This window comes from Aquarana catesbeiana, linkage group LG07 (genome assembly GCF_042186555.1).
Source record: "Aquarana catesbeiana isolate 2022-GZ linkage group LG07, ASM4218655v1, whole genome shotgun sequence".
In the NCBI taxonomy this organism is placed as follows: Eukaryota; Metazoa; Chordata; class Amphibia; order Anura; family Ranidae; genus Aquarana; species Aquarana catesbeiana.
Window position 1 is genome coordinate 291,708,321 of NC_133330.1, and position 24,587 is coordinate 291,732,907.

Below are 24,587 nucleotides of genomic sequence, written 5' to 3' on the forward strand. Positions count from 1 at the left end.
CAACTCCTGAAATTCGCGATAAAATCGTGTAAAAATCGTGGTAAATTCGCAGTAAAATCGCACCTCACACAGGACAAAAAAACGGAACAAATTCGCAGCGCAGCAGTGTGAACCGGCACTTATACCTGACAAACTCTGCAAGCTTTTCAGACATCCCCCTCCCTGGCCATTTGCTTTCTTTTGCCAGGAAGTTGAGAGCCCTTACTGTAGCCTTTCCATTTGTGGAGGTTAAATATCTTTTCACCCATGCACAGAGTGTCCACTTGGCTTTTGCAATGAACAACTTTTGCATCGAGTTTAATATTAGGACCATCTTAATGGATTTGATCACCTTGTTCCTTTATGGTGTGCCCTGTGTACAAAGATTTCAGTAAGCTAAATAGTATCTGCTTCACACCATTCTTTTGCCAAAATAATTGCGGGCTGCAGTGTTGGTGCATGCTGACACTGAACCCTGTTTCCTCTCAAAGCATTAACACACTGTGATAATGTTCTTTAGAGCTAGCTGATTGCTTGATTACCCGTTTTTAAAATGCATTGAATATGCTATAGATTCCCTTTAAAGGATAAGTTCACCTTTTCCAGGCAAAAAATGTGCTATTATTTTTTTTTTTTTACACTTGAGCCTGCGGAGCATTTCGATTGCGATCAGTGGATCAAGCTTCTACAGACACTGCTGAGAGCTCTCTACCTGTATCTCCGTACGGGCACACAGCTATCCAGCTACAGAAACTGTCAAGTGAATTACAAAGGTGTTAATCAGCTCCCTGGAAGTTCACTGAAAAACTTCAAGTCTTCTGCCGCAGTGGAAGACGGGACTTGTAGTTCATTTATTCACAGATTCCTGTGAATAACACAGCTGTTTGGGCTAAGGGTATTTCACCCACTGTCACAAGGGCAAGATTAGGGGGCGCTGGGATTGATCCATAGTAACATGTAATGCCGCGTACACACGAGCGGACTTTACAGGCAGACTTTGTCCGGCGGACCGGAGTCCGTCGAGTAATTTGACCGTGTGTGGGCTCCAGCGGACTTTTTTTTCCCCAAAAGTTGGACGGACCTAGAAATGAAACATATTTCAAATCTTTCCGACGGACTTGAGTCCGGTCGAAAAGTCCGCTCGTCTGTATGCTAGTCCGACATACAAAAACCGACGCTAGGGCAGCTATTGGCTACTGGTTATGAACTTACTTGTTTTAGTCCGGTCGTACGTCATCACGTACGAATCCGTTGGGCTTTGTTTGATCGTGTGTAGGCAAGTCCGTTCATTCAGAAAGTCCGTTGGAACGTCCGTCAAAGTCCGCCGGACCAAGTCTGCCGTAAAGTCTGCTCGTATGTATGCGGCATTACACCCTAAATACCCTTATGCCATGTACACACGAGCGGACTTCTCGTGGGACTGAACTCCGAAGGACGTTCTGACGGAGTTCCAACGAAACGGACTTGCCTACACACGATCACACCAAAGTCCGATCGTTTCTAACATGATGACGTACGACCGGACTAGAAAAGGAAGTTCAATAGCCAGTATCCTATAGCTGCCCTTGCATTGTTTTTGGTCCGTCGGACTAGCATACAGACGAACGGTTTGTTCGAAATGAATTGAGTACTTCGGAAAGATTTGAAACTTGTTCTATTTCTAAGGTCCGTCAGATTTTTCGATAGAAAAGGTCCGATGAAGCCCACACAGGATCGAATTGTCCGACAGATTCATTCCGTCTGACCTTTGATGCCGAAAAGTCCGGTCGTGTGTACGCGGCTTTAGCCTTTAAGGTCAACACAAGGGACTGACTGGGCTAGAGGTAATAACTAATTAAATAATGCTTATCTTGTTTATCTTTTCCAGCTGTGTCACATAGACTGCCAAGCAGAAGGGGGGGTCCCTTCTTACTCTTTTGCCTTAATGGTGGTATTTTTCCTCCAAAAAAGACAGCCACCAATCCTTCCAGCATATCTGGGATCCTGGGTAAGCCACTGTCAGAATGGATCTTTCCTTGTTGTCTCTTCCTTTTGATATTTTTATAAATGATGTACACAGTACTTTTATATTTTGTTTAGTACATCTGCTGTTAAACCTGCAATACTTGTATTGAATGTTGAGCATCAGCCCCTACAGACTAATATTAATATAGTTACAGCCTCTGCAAATTTCCTTTTGGGGTTTCCCTTTCGTCTCTTGCAGCCCTTTACTGCTGTAGTCAACAGATGGCGAGACTGCATGCAAATAGAAATGCACGGGGTTTAGTCTTTGTGAATTTGCTACCAGAACAATGTAATATTTTGGGCTGGAGCTCTTCTTTAAACTACACCTATTAAATGCTGAAAAAAGGCAATGTAAGCCCACATCTGTATAGCAGACACTCTCTAGGTCCACTTCTTGTCATTACTGTGTCTGCCTCCCCTATGGATTGCTGCAGCAAATTTTGTGAATGCCCTGTCCAATCCAACACTTAGTGCTTGCACATCCTATCACCAGGCCCAACCAAGCACTGTAGGTAAGGGGAGTTGCCTAGTCCTATGCAAATACCAATGTACAAAAAGTCAGTTTTTGCTTAGGCTCTTCAGGCATGCTAAAGGTAGGATGTGGGACTGGGGGGTGGGGGGCTTCTGTATGTTACTTTTCAGCAGTATGTGGCATGTGCTATAAGGACATTGTCAGGATAGTGATTCAAATATGTTTTTTGAGCCCAGAAATTCAAGTCATAATAGTAAGAAGCTAATAGGATACTCAATATAAAGTCCAAGAAACTCTGATCTGGTTCTGTTTACATCTAAACTGACCACCTAATGAAAAATCAATAACAATTAAGAAACCTTTCAATTTAAAAACAGTATTTATGAGTATCGGTTTCTTTAAGTCTTAAAGTGATTGTAAAGTCTTGGGGGTTTTTTTCTATTAAAATAACAAACATGTTCTATTTACCTGCTCTGTGTAGTGGTTTTGCACAGAGCAGCCCCAATCCTCCTCTTCTTGGGTCCCTGGCTGGAGCTCCTGTCCCCTCCCTCCTGTTAAGTGCCCGCAAAGCAGGCAGCTTGCTATGGGGGCACCCGAGCTGAGCTCCATGTATCCATTCAGACATGGAGCCGCGGTTCAGCTCCATCCCCTCTCTCTCCTCACTGACTAAGTTTGATTGACAACAGTGGGAGCCAGTGGCGCCACTGTTGTGTCTCAGCCAATCAGGAGGCAGAGTCCCGTACGGCCGAGGCACTTGTGGACGTTGCTGTAACGAGATGGGGCTCAGGTAAGTATTAGGGGGGCTGAGAGGGGGTGCTGCACACAGAAGGTTTTTTATCTTAACGCGTAGAATGCATTTGGATAGAAAACCTTCTGCCTTTCCAACCACTTTAAGCATGTGTAGGTACAGTTGTGCTTCATAGGTCAGCCGTTGTAATGCAATGGCAAACCTAAGCAGGACAACCACATTAAATTTATTCTGAGTCTTTCTGTCGTAAATGCCAAAAAACGGATGGAGATTTTTTACTTTTGGTATATGCCATGACAAAATCAGACCCTTCTGGTCACATATCACTGAATTTAATTCACAGAATTGTAGCAACCCAACATATAGGTCTAGAATGGTGCCTTTTTGGTATCTTTTGTGACCTGGATTTTAGCACTTCCAACAATTTTTTTTTTCTACATTTACTCCCCTTATAAGCAAGGGAAATTATATTGTTAAATTGGACATCCACTGACTCCATAGGCAATTAAGCCTGGAAATGACCAGTTAAAGTTGCCCCTTTACAGGATAACTTATGCCTGGGGGTGTCTGCTAAGTTTGATAAAATCCTGGGAGAGTGGGTCAGTAGTATTCATTTCTATGAACATCAGACTTTTTCATGATGTTTCTGTCCTTGATACCGTCTACAAAATAGCACTTGTATGCATGTTATGCCCTCCCTGAACAATAATGACTGAAACAAAATAGCTGAAGTATCTTGCTTTTATTGAAAGGTATTTGTTTCAATGTACAATTCGTAATATTTCTGTATAAAAAAAAAAAATAATGCATTCTTTACTTATCAATGCATGTATGTATTTGTTTCATTCCAATGTCTCTCTTGCCTCTGTACAGGGCTGCTGATAAGGCAGTACAGCCAGCCCTCCTGTACTGGACCCATGCCCCATCAATTCAAAAGGGGGCCCAGGCGCCTACTGAGCGGGAGGGCCACTTTACTGTCTTATTGCAGACACCGATCCTCTTCTGTCTCCCATTGCAGCCCTGCCAGCTTCTCCTCCTCTCCCTCTCTCCGGCTGCACTGCAAAGGGGATTGGTTCTAGCACATGCGCCCCTTCCATCTGCTGTCTGGGCCCCCCTGTGTACCCCTTTTCCCCTGCAGCGCTGCCAGTATTCTTCTCTCGCCGGCAGGGTCCTTTACTGGCACCTTCTTTTCCCAAATGAACACAGTGAGCGATCGGTACCAATCACTCCTGTGTCCATTCATAACTGCAGCATAGTAAACTCTGCACACTATACTTCAGTTTGTGAATGAGCAGGAAGCCTCAGAGCGCTTCCTATTCATTCATCTGTGTAGAGAAAGGGACTGATAGATCTATGTCCTCAGTCACTTTCATCCGGGGGCTGTCAGGTAGGCTGTATTGGGGCCCCATGATTTTTAACAACAACCCTGCCTCTGTATAACCTATATTGATGAACCTGTTCATTAAAATTATTTTTTTTTTTAAATATTTTGAGTGTCTGCTTTAGTAGATCAACTGGATTACATTGTAGTTTAGCTCCCAGTGCCACAAAGCAAATCAAAATGGTTAATGGGTTCTATTTATAAATGGCTCTAGAAAATTATTTTGTGCTTTAGCTTTAATTCTGTGCTGTTTAATGTGTCATTTGCACAGCTGTATAATATTTTTTTTTTTTATTTTATTTAATACCCTCTTGGGCAATAGATACAAGGCTTTGAATCTAAGAGGTTGGACGATTACCATCTAAAGGGCATTTCTGAAGACGTATATGTGGAATGGGAATACCGGCCAGCCAGCAATGATAACAAGAACTCTTCAGGAATGGATGGGAGGGGTAGAACTGAGCAAAACCACAGGAGAGCAGCTGCATCAGAAGCAGAGAGCAGGAAAAACAAAGGGAAGATGGGAAAGGTGAGTCCCTTGACTTCTAGGAAAAGAGAATTTACGTAAGGATGCTATTGTAAATTATGTTATCCTATGTAAGTGTGTCTGTTGGGTTAACATGACATCTGGGATACCTGCTTTGCAAATCATACCCCCAGTACATCAGATTTGTGTCCTCTTTAGAACTTGTCCTCCACCTCCTTCAGTACTTTCCCTCCATCTGCTCTACACTGTTTAATAGAAGTCTATAAAAAACATCCAAAAAAAGCAATTTAGGCTTGGGCTATGCTGATTGGGACCAAAATAACTTTTGTTTAAAATTCTGTGCCATAAACAGTTGTAACCTAATTGACATCTCACATATTTGTATCTTTTTGTAGACACATAGCCCTGCATTTTTATGATTTCTGACTGATTTTTGTTTGGAAATGTTTTAAAATAACCTTTCTTCTTCGGGAAACTGCTGCTTCCTGCCCTTAAACGGAAGTGGCCTATGCTGGCAGAGCTGAGTAACAGCAGCACGCATTAAACTGTCTTTACACAGACTGGTATTGTAGAGAAAGGGAGGAGGCATGTGTGATCAGGTCTGTGTGAATTGCTGACCACATCAGGGCTTTTCTCGTGCTTATTAGACTGCAAAGTCAAGATTAAATACCCTGGTGTAACTGGAGAAGGGAGATAAAGCTATGAATATAGTGCATATCTATTTATGGGTCTTTACTTTGGCTTTAAAGAAGGCATTTCCCATACCACGCCGATGGACACAGCATACTGTTCAAGCATTGTGCCTAAGATAAAGAAAACACTAAGCAGAAAGGAATTGTTTCTCTCTTTGTGGGCTTTACCCCTTTGCACAGGAATTGAGATCTCCATTTTACCATAGTACCCTAGGTGGTAGGACATTGTGGTTTTAAGTTTAAGTTTGTGTTCAAGAAGACTTTTTTTAAAATGAACGCAAAGCATTCTCTGATTGGACGAGGTGGAGCGGTGAGGCGGTGATGTCACACTTTCCACCTCATCCAATCAGAGAACACATTGCATTCATTCAGAAAATGCAAACCATTCTCTGAATGGAGCCTGTGCTGAACGGCTGACCTCCTGTATTCACGATACATCAGGCCAGCTACTCAGCACGTAAACTGGAAACAAGTTGCGATCTCTAGAGTAGCAGTATTTACTTCAGGGATTTTCAGCTTCCAGGGTCATTGGTCAGGTACGATGTATTTACATATTTACGTCCAGGCTGGACCAATGTAATTATGGAAAAAATATGCCGTGCTTGGAATTTAATTGGATGTCACTATATGAATAATATAGCGTCTTGGAGCTCCTAGTAAATGATTAGTTTAACTTTTTAAGGTATTAAAGATTCTGTTCATATAACCTTACAGCAACCTGATCTTCTGTTTACAGTGCCGCTTGGTGCTTGAGCAGCCCCATGATGTATCCCTTGGGCAGCTATGGCTGGAATTGCTGAGATTTTACACGCTGGAGTTTGCAATTGAAGAGTATGTGATTAGTGTGCGAGTACAAGGTCTTCTAAGTAGAGAGACCAAGAATTGGCCAAAGAGACGACTAGCCATCGAAGGTAAGATTTAAATAGTGCAGCTATTCTGTTACTGTAATGAATATATCTTTGGAAACAGGAGTAAATCATTCTTTGGTACATTGCTAATTTTCCAATTGAATTGGCAGAACCCTTCACCATTACACTACTTTCCAAATGCCTGTCTTAACTGACAAGAAACTGATCTAGCAAGTTGGAAAACTAATCAAGAGATGGATTCTGACTATTGAACCCTGAATCTTGTTTTCAAGGTTCTGCATGTACACAATTTAAAAAAGTTAGTTATAATCAAGGGGAATTTACTAAGGGAAACCTTTGCCATCAGCATAGTCTAAATGGGCTTTATCATCTTTGCAAATTAGCTTAAAGCTACCTGTTTGCCACTTTATTACTAGAGAGGCCAATTTCCCCATTTTTGGGGATAGACCCTGCCCACAAGGGTAAGCCGTCCCTTTAATTCAGTGGAATTGTCCGTATTGGTCACCAGATGTTTTCATTAAATAGTTGAATTTTGGAGGGTAGATGGGCCTTACCTTCAGGTAGCAGGGTTTATCTGGATTTACTTTAGGAGTCTGGGTTAATTGTACAGCCTTAATGCTCCCTGGATATGCACTTTTTTTTTTTGTTTTATATACTATAAGTACAGATCACCTTGTTCTTGGCTCCTGGTAGGTCACACATTTTATTTAAAAATAGGCAGGTTAACTTTAAACATGCCAGGACTAAAGTAACTTGCCATGATAGAACATTTTAGTGTATTTTCTTATATGGTACAGGAAATTATATTTTCTCTTCATACACAGTATATCCTGCTTTTACCGTTTGCTATTGGTAAACGCATTGGCCCAATTTCATTGGTTTGTTCTTTACCATGAATTCTTAGCGCAGCTTCATCTTTTTTCTATTTCTGTTTGGCGTCGTACAACGCCTTGAGTTGCAGCTTGGTCCTTTTAGAAAAATAGCGCAGCTTTCTTTATTTAACAGTATATCCTGTACATAGGACAGAGAGATATAGTAAACCAACAGGTGTCAGAGTCCAGCGGTCTCCTCCTATAACTGAATCACGTTGGGTGGGCTGACCCTTTAATTTTTTTTTTTTTTCCCAGATCCTTTTGCACTGAAGAGGAATGTTGCAAGGAGCCTTAACAGCCAGATGGTGTACGAGTATATTCTAGAGAGGTTCCGAGGAGCTTACAGATATTTTGCCTGTCCACAAAGCAAAGAGAACAAGTCCAAAGTGGATGATGAAAAGAACACCAGCCAGGAGATATCTACACCCGGAGATCAAGTTGCTAACGGCAACCTCCCCGAAGGGGAAATGGGCATAGACCAGGATGAAGAGGCAGCAGAAAGCTGCATTGGAGGGTCAGAGACAGAGGGGTGCGAATTAGACAAGGTCGCTGAGGCCATACAAAGACTGTGTATAGATGGCGAAGAGGCAGTTCATTCTACCTCTTCTCCAGATTCTTGTGAACTAGATATACTTCCTTTTTCAGAGACAGATCAGACATCTGCACTCTTGGAGGTTAAAGGGAGCAAAAACTGTAATGGACAAAATTCTACAACTATTGAGGATTTACATGATACTACTGAAGTAACTTGTGCGTCAGAAGCAGTCTGTTCTCTGGACAAATCCTGCTCTGACAGCTGCACCTCTGCTACCTCGCACCATGACATGAAGAATGAAGGAAGCCTTAGTGAGGATGAGCTGTATTATGTTTTTGATAAGCTTATATTGACTTCTGGGAAGGTAAGAGTAAAAGGGTGCTACTTTTCACAAGCTAACCATTATGGACAAGTTGTTTAATCACAGCAGCTGATAGAGTTAATTGACTCATTATTGTATGTAGCATTGCACTAACCAAATGCTGTTTGTCTGTTTTGGTCCCTTTTCTCCAGGCTAAGAGCCCATTCACAGCAGTTGGGTCCATTGCAGTGTGTTTGACGCATGTTGCATTAAAGCGACACCGTCACCACCTTTAAAAAATTGCAGGTGCAAACGCAGACAAATCAAGTACACCAGCTTTGTTGTAGTATACCCCAGGAGCATCGAAACCTGGGGTTATCAGTTGCAATTCTTAACTTCATCTAGCGTCCCCCCCCACCACCACCATCTGTGACTTCATATTGCCCTTTCAATGTGATGGTTGGCCCTACTGCTATGCTGAGATTAACATATCAGAGCACCTTTGGTTAAGGGGCTCCTGGGGTACTGTTGTATAAAACTGGATGATCACTTAGACCCCTTTCACACTGGAGGCATTTTTCAGGTGCTTTAGCGCTAAAAATAGCACCTGAAAAAAGCCCCAGCTGCAATCCTAGTGAAAGCCTGAGTGTTTTCACACCGGGGCACTGTGCTGGAAGGGCGTCACAAAAAGTCCTGCAAGCAGCTTCTTTGCAGCGCTGTAGGAGCGGTCCCAAAGCGCCCCTGCCCATTGAAATCAATGGGCAGCACCCCTGAACCGCCGGCAAAGCGCCGCTGCTACATCTGTCCCCCGTCGGCAGTGTAGTGAGAACTGACCAATTAAACATTGCTGATCGCTCAGTTCTGCGCTCTGCTCTGAGCAGAGAGCGGTGACTGTTGGCCACCACTCTCTGCCCTGCCCTTCCAGCACTGGAGCGCTGGGCTGTGGAGGGGTGGAAGCGGCTGGCTCAGGCTCTGAATGGATCGCTGAGAGGCTGAGCTAGGTTGCCGGTCCGGGCATCCGGACCGGCTAAGTGGCGTCACCCGTCAGCTAAGTTTATCCCGCTGTCAGCTGAAAATGGATCACAGGAGTGCAGAATGAACTGCATTCCTGTGACCTACAGGAGAAGTCCAACAAAAATAACTTTTGGTCATATTTCTCCTTTAATCTTCCCTACATGTACAGGAATCAAGGTCTCTGTTTGTAAAATCTAACTGCTGGGACATCAAACCCAAAACACTGCAGTGCAGCACAGATGCATGTAAAATTCCTTTTGTTAATTTAGCAGTCCCACCATGGACTGCAGAAGACCTCATCTGAGGCAGAATTTGGTGAGAAGCTTTATCGAATACTGTACTCAAGTGCATGTCTGAGCAAAAATAGAGCCTATATTTGGTACAAATCAGCAGAAAATTACCCATTTCCTGACAGAAATCAAGTGAGCTACTAACTTCCTGTACACAGCTGACAACACTGCCTCTGCTGCACTGAAATTTCAAAAAGTGGTGTCAGCTCTGCCTGAGTCCCTCCCCTGTGACTTGGACCTTAGAGGGTAGCTCCCCTTACATTACGGGGATGAGAAGAGGGGGGTGTTTTATATTCTAAAATATTTTAGCTTTCACAGTTATAATATATAAAGAGTCTGTTTTAAAATTCTAGAAATTCAGTTTTAAAAGCCTAGTTGTGAATGAAAAAAATGAAAGAACTACCCTTGCAGTGGGGCTCCTCTTGCACTGGAAGGGTCAAACACTTTCTTTACCATTACCAGTAAAACGCACTTATCTCATCCTTTACTCTCCTGACAACCGGCATATATCTTCTCTCTCTGACACTCAGGCTTGTGGTCGGGACCTCGGCATCTTTATTTCCAGTGCTGGACTGGTGGTCCTGCAATGTATATGATAATGCAATCGCTACAAATCACCAGCCAGTGCACCAGAGAGAAGTTGTTTGGGAGCAGTTGTAAAGAATGAGTAGCCTGGGAGAACGAGGGATAAGATCAGTAAATGTGCTCTGAACTGGTACCCTAGGCAAAAACAAGCATTTACCACAGTACAGGGGGGGGGACCCCCACTCAGGGGAATATTTATATCCTTTCCTTGGAGTTCAGCTTTAAAGTTTTTGTAGCAGTAAGAAGGTGGCTTTGGTAAAAGAGATATAAGTCTACTAATGTGGTTCTAAGGCCTCATGCACACGAGACGCTGTTAAACGCGCGTTCAGGGGCAGTTGGACACTTTTTTCAACTGCCCCTGAACCCATTCAATGTTATCCTATGTGTCCATGTACACAGTCTCGTTTTTTGGTGTTTTTAGGCAGTTGCGTTTAACCTCGTTTTTCCAGAAGCAAAAAAATGGGTTCAGACGCAAACGTTTTCCACGTTTCAGACGCCAAACGCGGCTAAACGCCGGTACCCGCGTTTAGCCGCGTTTGCGTTAAGTGTTTTTAAAGGAACATTTTGCAACCCGACTTTGCAACCCATATCTTGGGGCCACTTAGTGCTAGGAACCCCAAATTTGATGTGCAAACACAGTGGACCTAGCGCAATAACATATCCAAATTTGGGGTTCCTAGCACCAAGTGGCCCTGAGATATAGGGCCCCAAAATCGGGTCACAAAATGTCATTCTCTGCTGCAGAAAAGTGCTTGACATTTTGCGACCCGACTTCAGGGCCACGTGGTGCTAGGAACTCCAAATATGGATATGTTGTAGTGCTAGGTCCACTGTGTTTGCACACCAAATTTAGGGTTCCGAGATATGGGGCCCCAAATTCGGGTCGGAAAATGTCAAGCACTTTTCTGCAGCAGAGAATGACATTTTCCGACCTGAATTTGGGGCCCCATATCTTGGGGCCACTTGGTGCTAGGAACCCCAAATTTGGTGTGCAAAGTCAGGTCGGAAAATGTCATTCTCTGCTCTGCAGACGCTTCTAGACACAAACGCGGTAAAACGCAGCTAAACGCGGCAAAACGGGCGTTTCTAAATGCCAGTTTCAGCTTTTAAAAACGTGTTCAGCAGAGTTTGCACCAGCGTCTCGTGTGCATGAGGCCTAAAATAAAGAAATTAAATTAGCCTGACTGATAAGATATTGCAAATGTTACAGATAATTTTTAAACAAGGCCTTTCTATCTTCATAGCCTCCCACCATAGTCTGCAGCATCTGCAAACGTGATGGACACTCCAAGGATGACTGTCCTGAAGATTTCAAAAAGATCGATCTGAAGCCCCTTCCCCCTATGAACCCCATATTCCGGGACATACTGGACAGAGTCTGCAAGAGGTGCTATGGTAGGGTGCTGTTTGTTACAGCCTTACTGGGCTCTAGTTCAACCATAAGGTAGAGATGACAGAATATTATAGAAATGTTAATTCAAGTGTCCCTAGAATAGGGTGATTATTCCGATATGTCATGCCAGTCTCTGCCCTAAGATAGATTGCACAATATACTGAATGTAGGTGCTGAATTTCGAAGATGATGGTCATAGCAGTCCAGCGTTCTGTAACCTATACCTATATGGCACCCAGAGTAAATCATGCTACCGGAAATATTTATAACAACTTGTATAGGTAAAACATTTTCTAGACATAAAGTGCTGTTGTAGTTTGGTAGCATTCAGTTAACCTGTACTAAATTTTAAAGCAGAAAAATGCAATTTTTTTTTTTTTTTACTGTCAGTAGAAGAGGGTAATGTAGCTGCTAGGGGGAGTAAAGGGGGATAATATAGAATGTGACTTGAGTGACAGCTCTGAGTATGCTGGGGCTGCTGACCTCACATCCAAACATTTAATTCAAGTCATTAGTGGCCCTGTCGGTGCTACAGGTGCCTCAATACAACAGCCAGTATTGGAGATTTCTCCATCCATGCTGTATAGTGTGGATGGGGGAATTAACTCATTTTCTCTAATTTAACCCACAAACTGAATAAGAGAAAACAAAACCTGTATGGCTAGCTCGATCTTTGCTAATTGCCATCCCACCGTCAAGTGAAACTGCCTCAGTGGCCAGTAGGGGAACTGTGATTGGACAGTGAAGTATTGGCTAGCAGGCTTAGCGGGGAAGTTAATTAAAGTAATGCACAACACAGTGAAATCAAAGCATGGGCAGGCATCTTGGAGTATCTTCTCTTTGGTAAAAGTTCTCCATTTTAAAATAGGGTACAAGTTGTAACTTAATTTGGAACGCAAGCGAAAGATGCTTAAGTTGCAGTGTTGAATTTTTGCCTCTGCTCTATTATTTCTTGTAGATGAACTGTCTCCGAGTCCTGTTGAGCAGCATAATCGGGAGCAGATCCTTATTTACCTGGAAAGGTTCATCCGCAAAGAATTCAATGGTGAGTATGGTTTTGATTAGGGATGGGCTCAGGCATGTTTGGATCGTAGTCCCAACCCACCTGAGCAATCCCGCCAGGAAGCTGTCACTGGACACCGCCAATCATAGGCTGCGTGTGTATGTGCCGATATGGGCCAGGAAATATCTCACTGCCTATGATTGACGGTGTGCAATGAGGGCTTTCTGGTGGGATTGCTCAGGTGGGTTGGGACTACGATCCGAACATGCCTGAGCCCATCCCGACCATCCCATTTGTGCATGGTAGAACTCGGGCGCAGACTATGAATAGGAAAGCATAGGATATAAAAAGGCCTTGTTGTTCATTCCCTTGGACTGCAACATTTTAAGGCTGACCGCTCTAAACATGGCTGGGTTAAGGTGTCAGATTTCCGTGTCCGAACTCCATTCCACCCAACTGTTGCTGCCATTAAGAAGCTTAGTGATAAAATTGTGCTGCCCCAATATAATTGTGATAAATCCAGCTTTCTGGAAGTCAGAAACCTCCAATAACAATATGTAGGAGATGACACGATTTCTCTGCAACCTTTAATGTGATCATGGCCTGGCCTAAAAAGGGCCTGATATAACAGTAGTGTTTTTGTCTTAAGATTAAAGTAGAAATTTAGTCAAAAATTAAAAAGGAACTGCAGTCTGCTCACATAATTTGTAATAAAAACATCTTTGTCATTCTGAAGCTTCCCTCCAACAACTTTGCATATTATTTTATATATACTGTGATTCTGTACTCGCCACCATTACTAGAAAAATAAATAAATAAAAATGCTATAATTATAGCCCCTATTTTGTAGACGCTATAACTTTTGCACAAACCAATTAATATACGCTTATTGTGATTTTTTTTTTTTTTTTTTACCAAAAATATGTAGAAGAATACATATCGGCCTAAACTGAAAGAAAAAATAGTTTTTTTATATATTTTTGGGGGATATTTATTATAGAAAAAAGTAAAAAATAATGCGTTTTTTTCAAAATTGACGATCTGTTTTTGTTTATAGTGCAAAAAATAAAAACTGCAGAGGCGATCAAATACCACCAAAAGAAAGCTCTATTTGTGGGAAAAAAAGGACATCAATTTTGTTTGGGTACAAGGTCGCACGACCGTGCAATTGTCAGTTAAAGCGACGCCATGCCGAATCGCAAAAAGTGCTCTGGTTAGGAAGGGGGTAAATTCTTCCGGGGCTGAAGTGGTTAAGATATGTTTTTATTGAGTTTGTAAAAAAAAAAAAGAAAATTGTACAAAACCACACATCAATATCAATAAAGCTAAAAAGAAAACAACACAAGATGCTGCAAAACAGGGAAGAAATAGTGCTACAGTGCAGAATAAAACCTCACAAAGCGAATACTAATATCCTGGATAAAGAAATGCCAGTGTAATTGGGCTAGACACCCATTTACCCCAAATTTTATCAAAGAAAGCAGGCTTCTTTCTGAGTTCAAGCTGGGTTGAACAAAAAAAAAAAACTCAGCTCCAGACGGAGCCGCTGTACTAACTATGCAAAGTTAGTATAGCGATCTCCCCTGCTGTGCTCCCCGCCAGAACACCTCAATCGACGCTCTCCATCATTGAAGTCGGTCGGCTGTTGGTTTTCCAGTATGCTTGCCCGACAGAAGCCAGCCTTCTGTCGGACAGGGTGGCATACACATGGGCCGAATGTCGGACGTTCTTTTTTTTTTTTTTTTTTTTTGAACTGGCCAATGTCTTTTGACATTTGGCCTGTGTGTACAGGGCTTAATCTTGTACAAACGAAGACTATCATTAATCAATTTAGGCCAGTTGGCAAAAGGGTCCAGATATTAATAGCTTGCTTTTCAACTCATAAATGGGTTAATGAAGAGTGAGGACAGAGTTAATCAGACAGGTCCATTCCGCCACTGTAGGAAAGTGAAATAAGCAGAATTTAGCTTTTTAGTGTAAAAGTACAAGATCTGTAACAGGATCTTGGCATATTTAAACAAAAGTACACCTTATAACACCACAAAAAGACAGATTACAGGGTTGCAGACATTAGTGAGTCCTATGACAGTAGAAATGAGGTTGTTCACTTCTCTGCAGTAACAGCTCACCAAGGGACATCTGCTAAGGCTCTACATCCCAGAAAACATAGTAGAGAGGAGCCGGAAACCAGACTTGTAGAGCTTAAAGTGGATGTAAACCCACTCTCATCCTTTCTAAACTACTGCCATAGTGGTTATCTATTAGGATATACATGCCTCCTGCATGTATCTTTACCTGTCAAATGTCTCCCCTCTGTCTGTTATGAGACCTGAAAAACTGCAGATTCTGTGGGTGGGTCTATTGTCCGGAGCTCGGTTGGTGGAGTTGTGATGTCAGTAGACACTCCCCTTGTCAACATGCATTTTCTCCTATGTTTTCCTTACACTGAACTTCTGCTATGATCACTGGCATCCAGTCAAAACCCAGAAATGTCACCACATAACTTCAGCATGCCCATTCATGCTGAGGTGTGGAGCAGCCAATCCTGGGAGAGCTGGAGAAGAAAGGAGGAAGGGGATCTGAAGTACACAGAATGCCTCTCTCAGGCTCCTGCATGAGATGTGTAAATCACCTGTCACTCACAGCAAGGGGGAGAAACAGACTCCTATCTCTCTGTCTGTCCTCTGTCCATTTTTATCTCACTGAAAAAAGATAAGAGGATTGCTCAGAACTGGATTAACTCTTTGTGGCAAGACTGGGCACAGATGACATGAAATCCTATACTGTACTAGGTGCAAGCCTTAATTAAAAAAAAAAATGGGGTTTACATCCACTTTAAGGCTAGGTTCACACCTGTGCATGTGCTGCTTCATGTGTTTTTTGGTGTGTTTTTGCAACGTATTTTTGATGTGGTTTCATACTTGATGGTTTGTTTGCTTTCTGTAGGACACTGGTTGTTAAATGTTAAACCAAACAAAAAACACACCAAAAACTTTGAAAGTAATGAGGGTAGATTTTTGTGCCATAATTTTAAACATTATTCAGCTTTGTCAATAACCTGCCATTAAATTATTTTATTATATTGCATCTCTATATCAAGATCTGTATGTGCTTTTTAAACAGTTCTAAACCCTCATATTAAGTATAATTATATACATTTCTTCTGTTGTCTAAATTGAACTTATTAAAATTAATAGTGCATTTTCCACCTTCCTGTAACACTGTCTTCCTCTGGGTATTGGTGCAGGGACAAAGCTGCAGTGTTGGGTGGGGTCTGCGTAAAGGTAAAGCCACTGATCCGGGTAGGTACTTGCTCTGCTTGCAGCTCTGTCCTTGTTGGGACCAGTACCCAGAATAATCTCAGGGCTACAGAAAGGTAAAAGTATTGCACCATTATAGACAGCAGCAGATATTGTAAAAGAAGTAAACTGACTTGTCAGTTGAATGTTCCCAATAGGTAATGCCAGGCTGTGCTTATTTGGCTCCTCTAAGAATGGATTTGGATTTCGTGACAGTGACCTTGACATCTGCATGACCCTTGAAGGCCACGAGAATGCCGAGGTAAGTTTTTACATGTGTTCTGCTTAAAATATCTATAGTTATTGCAGTTTGTCCTATTTACCTCTATGGATGATTAGCTTTCATTACCCGTGCAGCAGTCCGGGGATTTGAAAGCTGTGGTCTTCTGCCCTTCTTTCCTTAGGGATGCTGGGATGGAGCAGAGCAATTCTAATTGGTCAGCACTGGCAAGTAACCACTTTGACCAATCAGAATCACTCTGATCCATCCCAGCATTCCTAAGGAAAGAAGGAGAAGATCACAGCTTTCAAATCCCTAGACCACTGCACTTGCTGTTTTGGCAGTAAAACCTAATCATCCATGGAGGTAAGTGCAGTGGGAATCAAGGAGGTGGGGACAATATAGAGTTAGTTTACCTTTCCATCTACAGGGTCTATATTGGGCACGGACATCTTGAGTGGTGATGCCAGACTTGGATGCAGGCTTCCTGTGTTAGATGCTTGCTGTGTGAACAAGATGAGCATATAACCTGGTACATCAGCCATTAAATCAACTTTGACCGGCTCTTTGCTATGGTAACCTGGAAGCGATGACATGACCTCACTTTCGGTTTACCCCGATGTCAACGGCGCCATTTCTAGAAAATCAGAAACGTTCAAAAACACTGATCTTATAGACCCCAGATCTCGCCATAAAGGGTACCTGTCACTGCCTATTGCTATCACAGGGATGTTTACATTCCTTGTGACAGCAATGAAAGTGTACGGGGGAAAAAAAATGGTTAAATTTAAAAGCTGCTTATTTGCTTTAGTCTATTTCTTTGCCTTTGTATGACATAACGTATGATTTGTGATATTACAAATTTTCCTTAGAAAAAGGTTATTTTTTTTTTCTTTTAGAAACTAAACTGTAAGGAAATAATTGAAGGCTTGGCAAAAGTTCTTAAAAGACATCCAGGTAATGTATGAGAAGTTTTTTTTTTTTTTTTTTTTCTTTTTTTATAACTTTTTTCTTACTCTGTCAGAATATTAATAGCATCTAATTAATGTTTGTTCAGGCTTAAGGAACATTTTGCCAATAACAACAGCCAAGGTCCCCATTGTGAAGTTTGAGCACCGAGAGTGCTGTGTAGAGGGAGACATAAGCCTGTACAATACTCTGGTAAGTGAGAACACTTCATGTCTCGGATTCTGAATGGCTGTTGTGGTGTGTGTGTGTGTGTGTATATGTGTGTGTATATATATATATATATAGACACTTTGCTACAATATAAAGTAGTGAGTGTACAGCTTGTATAACAGTGTAAATTTGCTGTCCCCTCAAAATAACTCACACAGCCATTAATGTCTAAACTGCTGGCAACAAAAGTACACCCCTAAGTGAAAATGTCCAAATTGGGCCCAATTAGTCATTTTCCCTCCCTGGTGTCATGTGACTTGTTAGTGTTACAAGGTCTCGGGTGTGAATGGGGAGCAGGTGTGTTAAATTTGGTGTTATCACTCTCACTCTCTCATACTGGTCACTGAAAGTTCAACATGGCACCTCATGACAAAGAGCTCTCTGAGGATCTGAAAAAAAGAATTGTTGCTCTACATAAAGATGGCCTAGGCTATAAGAAGATTGCCAAGACCCTGAAACTGAGCTGCAGCACGGTGGCCAAAACCATACAGCGGTTTAACAGGACAGGTTCCATTCAGAACAGGCCTCGCCGTGGTTGACCAAAGAAGTTGAGTGCACGTGCTCAGCGTCATATCCAGAGGTTGTCTTTGGGAAATAGACGTATGAATGCTGCCAGCATTGCTGCAGAGGTTGAAGGGGTGAGGGGGTCAGCCTGTCAGTGCTCAGACCATACGCCGCACAGTGCATCAAATTGGTCTGCGTGGCTGTTGTCCCAGAAGAAAGCCTCTTCTAAAGATGATGCACAAGAAAGCCCGCAAACAGTTTGCTGAAGATAAGCAGACTAAGGACATGGATTACTGAAACCAAGTCCTGTGGTCTGATGAGACCAAAATAAACTTATTTGGTTTAGATGGTGTCAAGCGTGTGTGGTGGCAACCAGGTGAGGAGTAGAATGACAAGTGTGTCTTGCCTACAGTCAAGCATGGTGGTGGGAGTGTCATGGTCTGGGGCTGCATGAGTGCTGCCGGCACTGGGGAGTAATGCCACGTACACATGATAAGATTTTCCGACGGGAAATGTTGGATGTGAGCTTGTTGGTGGAAAGTCCGACGCGTGTATGCTCCATCAGACAATTGTTGTCAGACTTTCCGCCAACAAATGTTGGCTAGCATAAAAATGTGTGTTGTCGGACTTTCCGATTGTGTGTACACGATCAGGTCCGTCGGACAAAAGTCAAAAGTACAAACACACATGCTCGGAATCAAGGACGAGCCGGAAGCGCTCGGTCTTGTAAAACTACCGTTTGTAATAGATATCACATGACTATTGAACTTCCTTTTTAACGGCTCGCCGTACGTCTTGTAGGTCACTACATTCGTAATTGTTGGCCACCATTTGTGTGACTGTGTGTGTGCAAGACAAGTTGGAACACCCTTCGAACAAAATTCCATGGTTTTGTTGTCTGATCGTGTGTACGGGGCTTTACAGTTCATTGAGGAAACCATGAATGCCAACATGTACTGTTACATACTGAAGCAGAGCATGATCCCCTCCCTTCAGAGACTGGGCCGCAGGACAGTATTCCAACATAACCCCAAACACACCTCCAAGATGACCACTGCCTTGCTCAAAAAGGGTAAAGGTGATAGACTGGCCAAGCATGTCTCCAGACCTAAACCCTATTGAGCATCTGTGGGGCATCCTCAAACGGAAGGTGGAGGAGCGCAAGATCTCTAACATCCACCAGCTCTGTGATGTCATCATGGAGGAGTGGAAGAGGACTCCAGTGGCAACCTGTGAAGCTCTGGTGAACTCCATGCCCAAGAGGGCTAATTAAGGCAGTGCTGGAAAATAATGGTGGCCACACAAAATATTGACACTTTGGGCCCAATTTGAACGTTTTCACTTAGGGGTGTAAACTTTTGTTGCCAGCTGTATGTTGAGTAAGTTTGAGGGGACAGAAAATTTACAGGTTCAATGTACCAAGTTGATTGATAGATCCACTTGGCTACAAACAGCCTGCTGGATTCTCTTGCAATATAATCTGTCTTCTCCTGGTGGGGGTGGCTTCCCACGCCCCCCACCAGGAGAAAACAATTGCTGATTCCCCTGTCAACACTGCCTTATGATGGGGGGAATCTTGCAAATTTCTTTCCTGTAACCCGTGGTTGCAGGAAAGAAATTTACACAGTGAATGGCCTGCCTAACTGCCCCATCTCTGTCCAAAAAAATTACTTTCTATGCACTATAATAGAAGTAAAGGAAACATGAAAGAAACATGAATGAATCCGATTAGTCTGCTTAGTCTGCTTATCATTGCTGACTGAAAAAGCTAGTTGCCTGGCTGTAATAACATTCATACACTGAGTCACCAACCCAATAAAAGCATGCAGATCGGGACTTTTTTCTCATTGTCCCTGATCTTTAGAATTGTCAGGGTCAGCGACTCCTAAAGTGCTTAAGCTAGCAGGTCAGCATAATAACCAGGCAACTAAGGAGGTCAGCCATAACACCCCCCATAAATCTCTTATGAGAGGTTAGTTTAAAAGTGAAGCTGCTGTTTCTATGCTGAAACTAATTGTCTGTTCTGTTTAGGCTCAGCACAACACCAGGATGCTGGCAACATACGCGGCCATCGACCCTCGGGTAAAATACCTGGGATATGCTGTAAAGTTCTTTGCCAAGGTAATTCATATGCTTTATCAACAAACTGAAAAGCTCTAGTTTATGAAATGTTATGCATTTTCCACAAATATAAAATTAATCTGTATTTTGTCATAGTAACATATTCTTTTTGATACATATGGCAATGACAACTACTTTTAATTGCATACGAAAACACATTATCTGCACACACTATATAAGGGAAATTATAGCACATATTTAGGGAGCACTTTTTTTGAATTGCCTTTACATTGTTTACCTAAAAAAAGTTTTTCATGTAACTTTTTATAAGGTTACTCTCCATATTTATGTTATTGCATCAACTACTTGCCGCCTGTGCTATAGCCGAAAGACGGCTACAGCACGGGCCTTAATTGCCGGGAGGGCGTCCATGGACGTCCTCCCAAGCAAGCACTCTCTTTGCGTCCTTGCGGGTCACGGGCGGCGTGCTCTGTGATCACCGTGTCTATGAGACTCGGCTGATCACAGATCCAACTAAGGGGTCGATTCTGGCCCCTTACCACGTGATCAGCTGTCAGCCAATGACGGCTGATCACATGATGTAAACACAAGCTCGGTAATTTTTTCTTTTTCCTCACACTGTCAGCGTGAGGGAAAAAAAAGCAGATCACCAGCTTCTGTCAGAGGGACATCGGTCCCTCACACAGAAAGCCGCGGCTGCATTTTCTGTGCTCATCAGTGTCAGCTGCCAGTACCCACTGTGCCACCTATCAATACCCACCAGTGCCACTTACCGGTGCCCACAGTGCCACCCATCAATGCCCATCTGTGCCACAGATCAGTGCTGCCTATCAGTGTCACCTACCAGTACCCATCAGTGCCACCCTTCAGTGATTATCAGTGCCTCTTATCAGTGCCAACCACCAGTGCCGCCTCATCAGTGCCCATTAATGCCACCTTATCAGTGCCCATCAGTGAAGCCTCATCAGCGCACATCAGTGAAGGAGAAAAATTACCTGTTTTCAAAATTTTATAACAGACTATGAAACAGTTTTGCTTTTTTTTCAAAAATTTCAAAACTTTTTTGTTTTATTTAGCAAAGAATAAAAAACCCAGCAGCAATTAAATACCACCAAAAGAAAACTCTGTGTGAAAAAAAATTATAAAAATGTAATTTGGGTACAGTGTTGCATGACCGCGCAATTGTCTTTCAAAGTGTGACAACGCTGAAAGCTGAAAATTGGTCTGGGCAGGAAGGGGGTTTAAGTGCCCATTAAGCAAGTGGTTAAAGTGATTGTAAAAGCAGAGGGTTTTTTATATTAATGCATTCTATACATTTAAGATAAAAAAACCTGTGTGCAGCAGCCTCCCTCAGCCACTTTAATACTTACCTAGGTCCAGCGATGTTGCAGGAGTGTCTCGGCTGCCCGGGTCTCCCATCCTCATTGGCTGAGACAGCAGTGCGGCACCATTGGCTCCCGCTGCTGTCAATCAAAGTCAGTCAGTCAATGAGGAGGGAGAGAGGGACTGGGGCTGGACCGCGGCTCCGTGTCTGACTGGACACACAGAGCAGCAACTCGGCTCGGGTGACCCCATAGCAAGCTGCTTGCTGTGGGGGCACTCAACAGGAGGGAGGGGCCAGGAGCACCGAAAAGGGGAGGATCTGGGCTGCTCTGTGCAAAATCACTGCACAGAGGAGGTATTGTTTAGCTAAAAAAAAATGAGACTTTAGTATCACTTTAAATACAGAGATCTATACATTAGCTAGTAGAGGCAGAGTAGATAAACCATTATCATCATTCTACCGAGGTACTTAAGCTGGGTACACACTAAGTTGTTTTTTTTTTTGTTCAATCCCGCAGGTTAAGCGAAAATAAACTGTCAGCTGCGGTCGGAGCCACTGTACTAACCATATGAGGTTAGTTCAGCGATCTCCCCCGCTGAACAGTTGTGTTCTGACAGGAGAACGGCCCCCCACCAGAACACTCCGATCAGTGTTTTTCGCCATTGGCTGATCACGCTGATCGGGAGTCGGTCGGCTGCTGGTTTTACAGCATGCACGTCTGAGAGAAGCCGACCAAACGTCCGGCTTCTGTCAGACAGACTGACATACACACAGGCAGAATGTCGGGCGTTTTTTTTTTTTTTTTTGAACCGACAAATGTCTCCCAACATTCTGCTGAGAATCTGTCACTTTGCTCAGTTAGGAAATTTACTCCCCATATACTGTTATCCACCTGTGGCAGGGATCACAATTAAAGGGATCAATCTATAAAGTGACAGTTTTCCTTTTAAAACTGCTGTGATAGATAGTGCATTGTTTCCAACATGTCGGCCAACTCTTGCCCCATACACACGATTGGATTTTCCGACAACAAATGTTGGATATGAGCTTGTTGGCTGAAAGTCCGACCCTGTGTATGCTCCATCGAACATTTGTTGTCGGACTTTCCGCCAACAAATGTTGGCTAGCAAGTTCTCAAATTTTATGCCAACAAAACTTTGTCGGAATTTCATGTGTATACAAGTCCGGCGCACAAAAGTCCACGCATGCTCGGAATCAAGCAGAAGGAGCCGCACTGGCTATTGAACTTCCTTTATCTCGGCTCGTCGTATGTCTCGTACGTAACAACGTTCCCACGTTCGTAATTGTTGGCCAACATTTATGTGACTGTGTGTATGCAAGACAAGTTTGAGCCAACATCCTTCGAACAAAAATCTGCGGTTTTGTTGGCGGAATGTCCGATCATGTGTACAGGGCATTAGACGTCATCTTTAATGTTGTCACGTTAAAATTATAGTTTTAGTGATTTTTTTTTTTTTTTTTTTCTAGTGAGGAAATATTTACTCTTTTATTGCAGACTTTGCCTTAAAACTTATTTTCGCAGTGACTTTCACATTCCTGTTTTGCATGCATTTCTATGTTTTTGTTACTGTAATAAATATAGGGATTTGTAAATTGGTTACACTAAGTGGTAGAATGTATATTGTGGAAAAGTAGGAAAAAGAACCTCATATACGTGTATCATTACAAATTATGCATTTAAAACATATGAAAAAAATAACATAGGGTGATTATTTACGTCAAGCTTTTTGTGTGTTTATCTAAATAAAAAAGACTAACGTTTTAGTGAAAGGATTTAGTTACCCACCAGACTCCTAGGAGCCAGCAAGTTATGGAGCCAAGTAACTCCTGTTTCTGTTAAAAAAACTTATGGATTAGATGATCCAGTACCCTTCTGCAGCAGTCATCTATTGCTTGGTGATCACAATAAAAAGTATCTTACAATTATACAATATCTGTCATAATAAAATCATAGGTGCTGCTTCACATGAAGGAAAAAAGCTTGTAAGAAAACTATTTAACAAATGCACCGCTTCCTTTTGAACCCAGTACCACAATAGTCCTAATGAACCCATACTGCTTGATTATACTACCAAAACGTTAGGCTGTGACAGGCCTACCTAATTTTCAGTACTGTGACACCAAACTCTTTACAGCCTAACTTGCTTAGATCAGCCACATACAAAAATGGGTAGCGTGTATATTTTCCACTATAATAGGAACGGATTCTGATAGATATAGATGATATTATTAATCATTGTGTTTATTTTATCAGCGCTGTGATATTGGTGATGCGTCGAGAGGAAGTCTGTCTTCATACGCCTACATCCTGATGGTTTTGTATTTCTTACAACAGAGAAACCCTCCTGTCATACCGGTGCTACAAGAGGTAGGACAACAAAGAGATAAAAATTTTTTTAATCGGGTACATTTTTATCAATGTTCTGACATGGTTCACATGTCATCAAGTTTTCCCCCAAAAAGAATCCTTCCACCCCCCTTACAGTTGCCCCAACCGTTGGGGTTACAGATACAAATGCATGCTGGTAGGACTCCATATCCAGCTAATTGGGGTAGTAAAGATATACATTCTCTGTAAATAATTCACAGTAGAATGCCTGCTACCTCTAATGCCCCGTACACACGGTTGGATTTTCCGACGGAAAATGTGTGATAGGACCTTGTTGACGGAAATTCCGACCGTGTGTGGGCTCCATCACACATTTTCCATCGGATTTTCCGACACACAAAGTTTGAGAGCAGGCTATAAAATTTTCCGACAACAAAATCCATCGTCGGAATTTCTGATCGTGTGTACACAAATCCGATGCACAAAGTGCCACGCATGCTCAGAATAAATAAAGAGATGAAAGCTATTGGCTACTGCCCCGTTTATAGTCCTGACGTACATGTTTTACGTCACCGCGTTCAGAATGATCGGATTTTACGACAACTTTGTGTGACCGTGTGTATGCAAGACAAGTTTGAGCCAACATCCGTCGGAAAAAATCCTAGGATTTTGTTGTCGGAATGTCCGACCGTGTGTACAGGGCATTAGACTGTAGAATCTGCCCGTGATTTCAAAGCGGTGAGGTGTGAATGACAAATCGCAGAATGCACATTTGAGATGCCATTCATTTGAATGGCACCTAAAATTGCGGTGCGGTTCTGCCATGATTGTCGGGGGATAAATCTGGAGCTACTTTTGGGCAACATGCTTCCTGCAATGCAGGTTGCCGCAATTGCAGCGTGATTTATTGCGTGACCGTCGCGCCAGAACCGCACTGCGATTTTAGGTGCCAAATAAATGGCATCTCAAATGTGCATTCTGTCATTCACACCTCGCCGCTTTGC

At 42.7% G+C, this 24,587-nt stretch overlaps 1 protein-coding gene across 2 annotated transcripts in view; it reads left to right on the plus strand.

Annotated features, from left to right (window-relative positions):
• The window catches only part of TUT4 (terminal uridylyl transferase 4), a 105,278-nt gene that overhangs the window by 61,975 nt on the left and 18,716 nt on the right, over nt 1-24,587 (plus strand). For both annotated transcript variants that reach the window (XM_073593525.1, XM_073593526.1), the window contains exons 10-20: nt 1,847-1,966; nt 4,907-5,113; nt 6,500-6,674; nt 7,760-8,403; nt 11,474-11,624; nt 12,581-12,667; nt 16,083-16,186; nt 17,044-17,101; nt 17,202-17,305; nt 19,859-19,948; nt 23,509-23,622. In XM_073593525.1, coding sequence (XP_073449626.1) covers nt 1,847-1,966; nt 4,907-5,113; nt 6,500-6,674; nt 7,760-8,403; nt 11,474-11,624; nt 12,581-12,667; nt 16,083-16,186; nt 17,044-17,101; nt 17,202-17,305; nt 19,859-19,948; nt 23,509-23,622 — 1,854 coding nt within the window. The remainder of the gene's footprint in view (nt 1-1,846; nt 1,967-4,906; nt 5,114-6,499; nt 6,675-7,759; nt 8,404-11,473; nt 11,625-12,580; nt 12,668-16,082; nt 16,187-17,043; nt 17,102-17,201; nt 17,306-19,858; nt 19,949-23,508; nt 23,623-24,587) is intronic.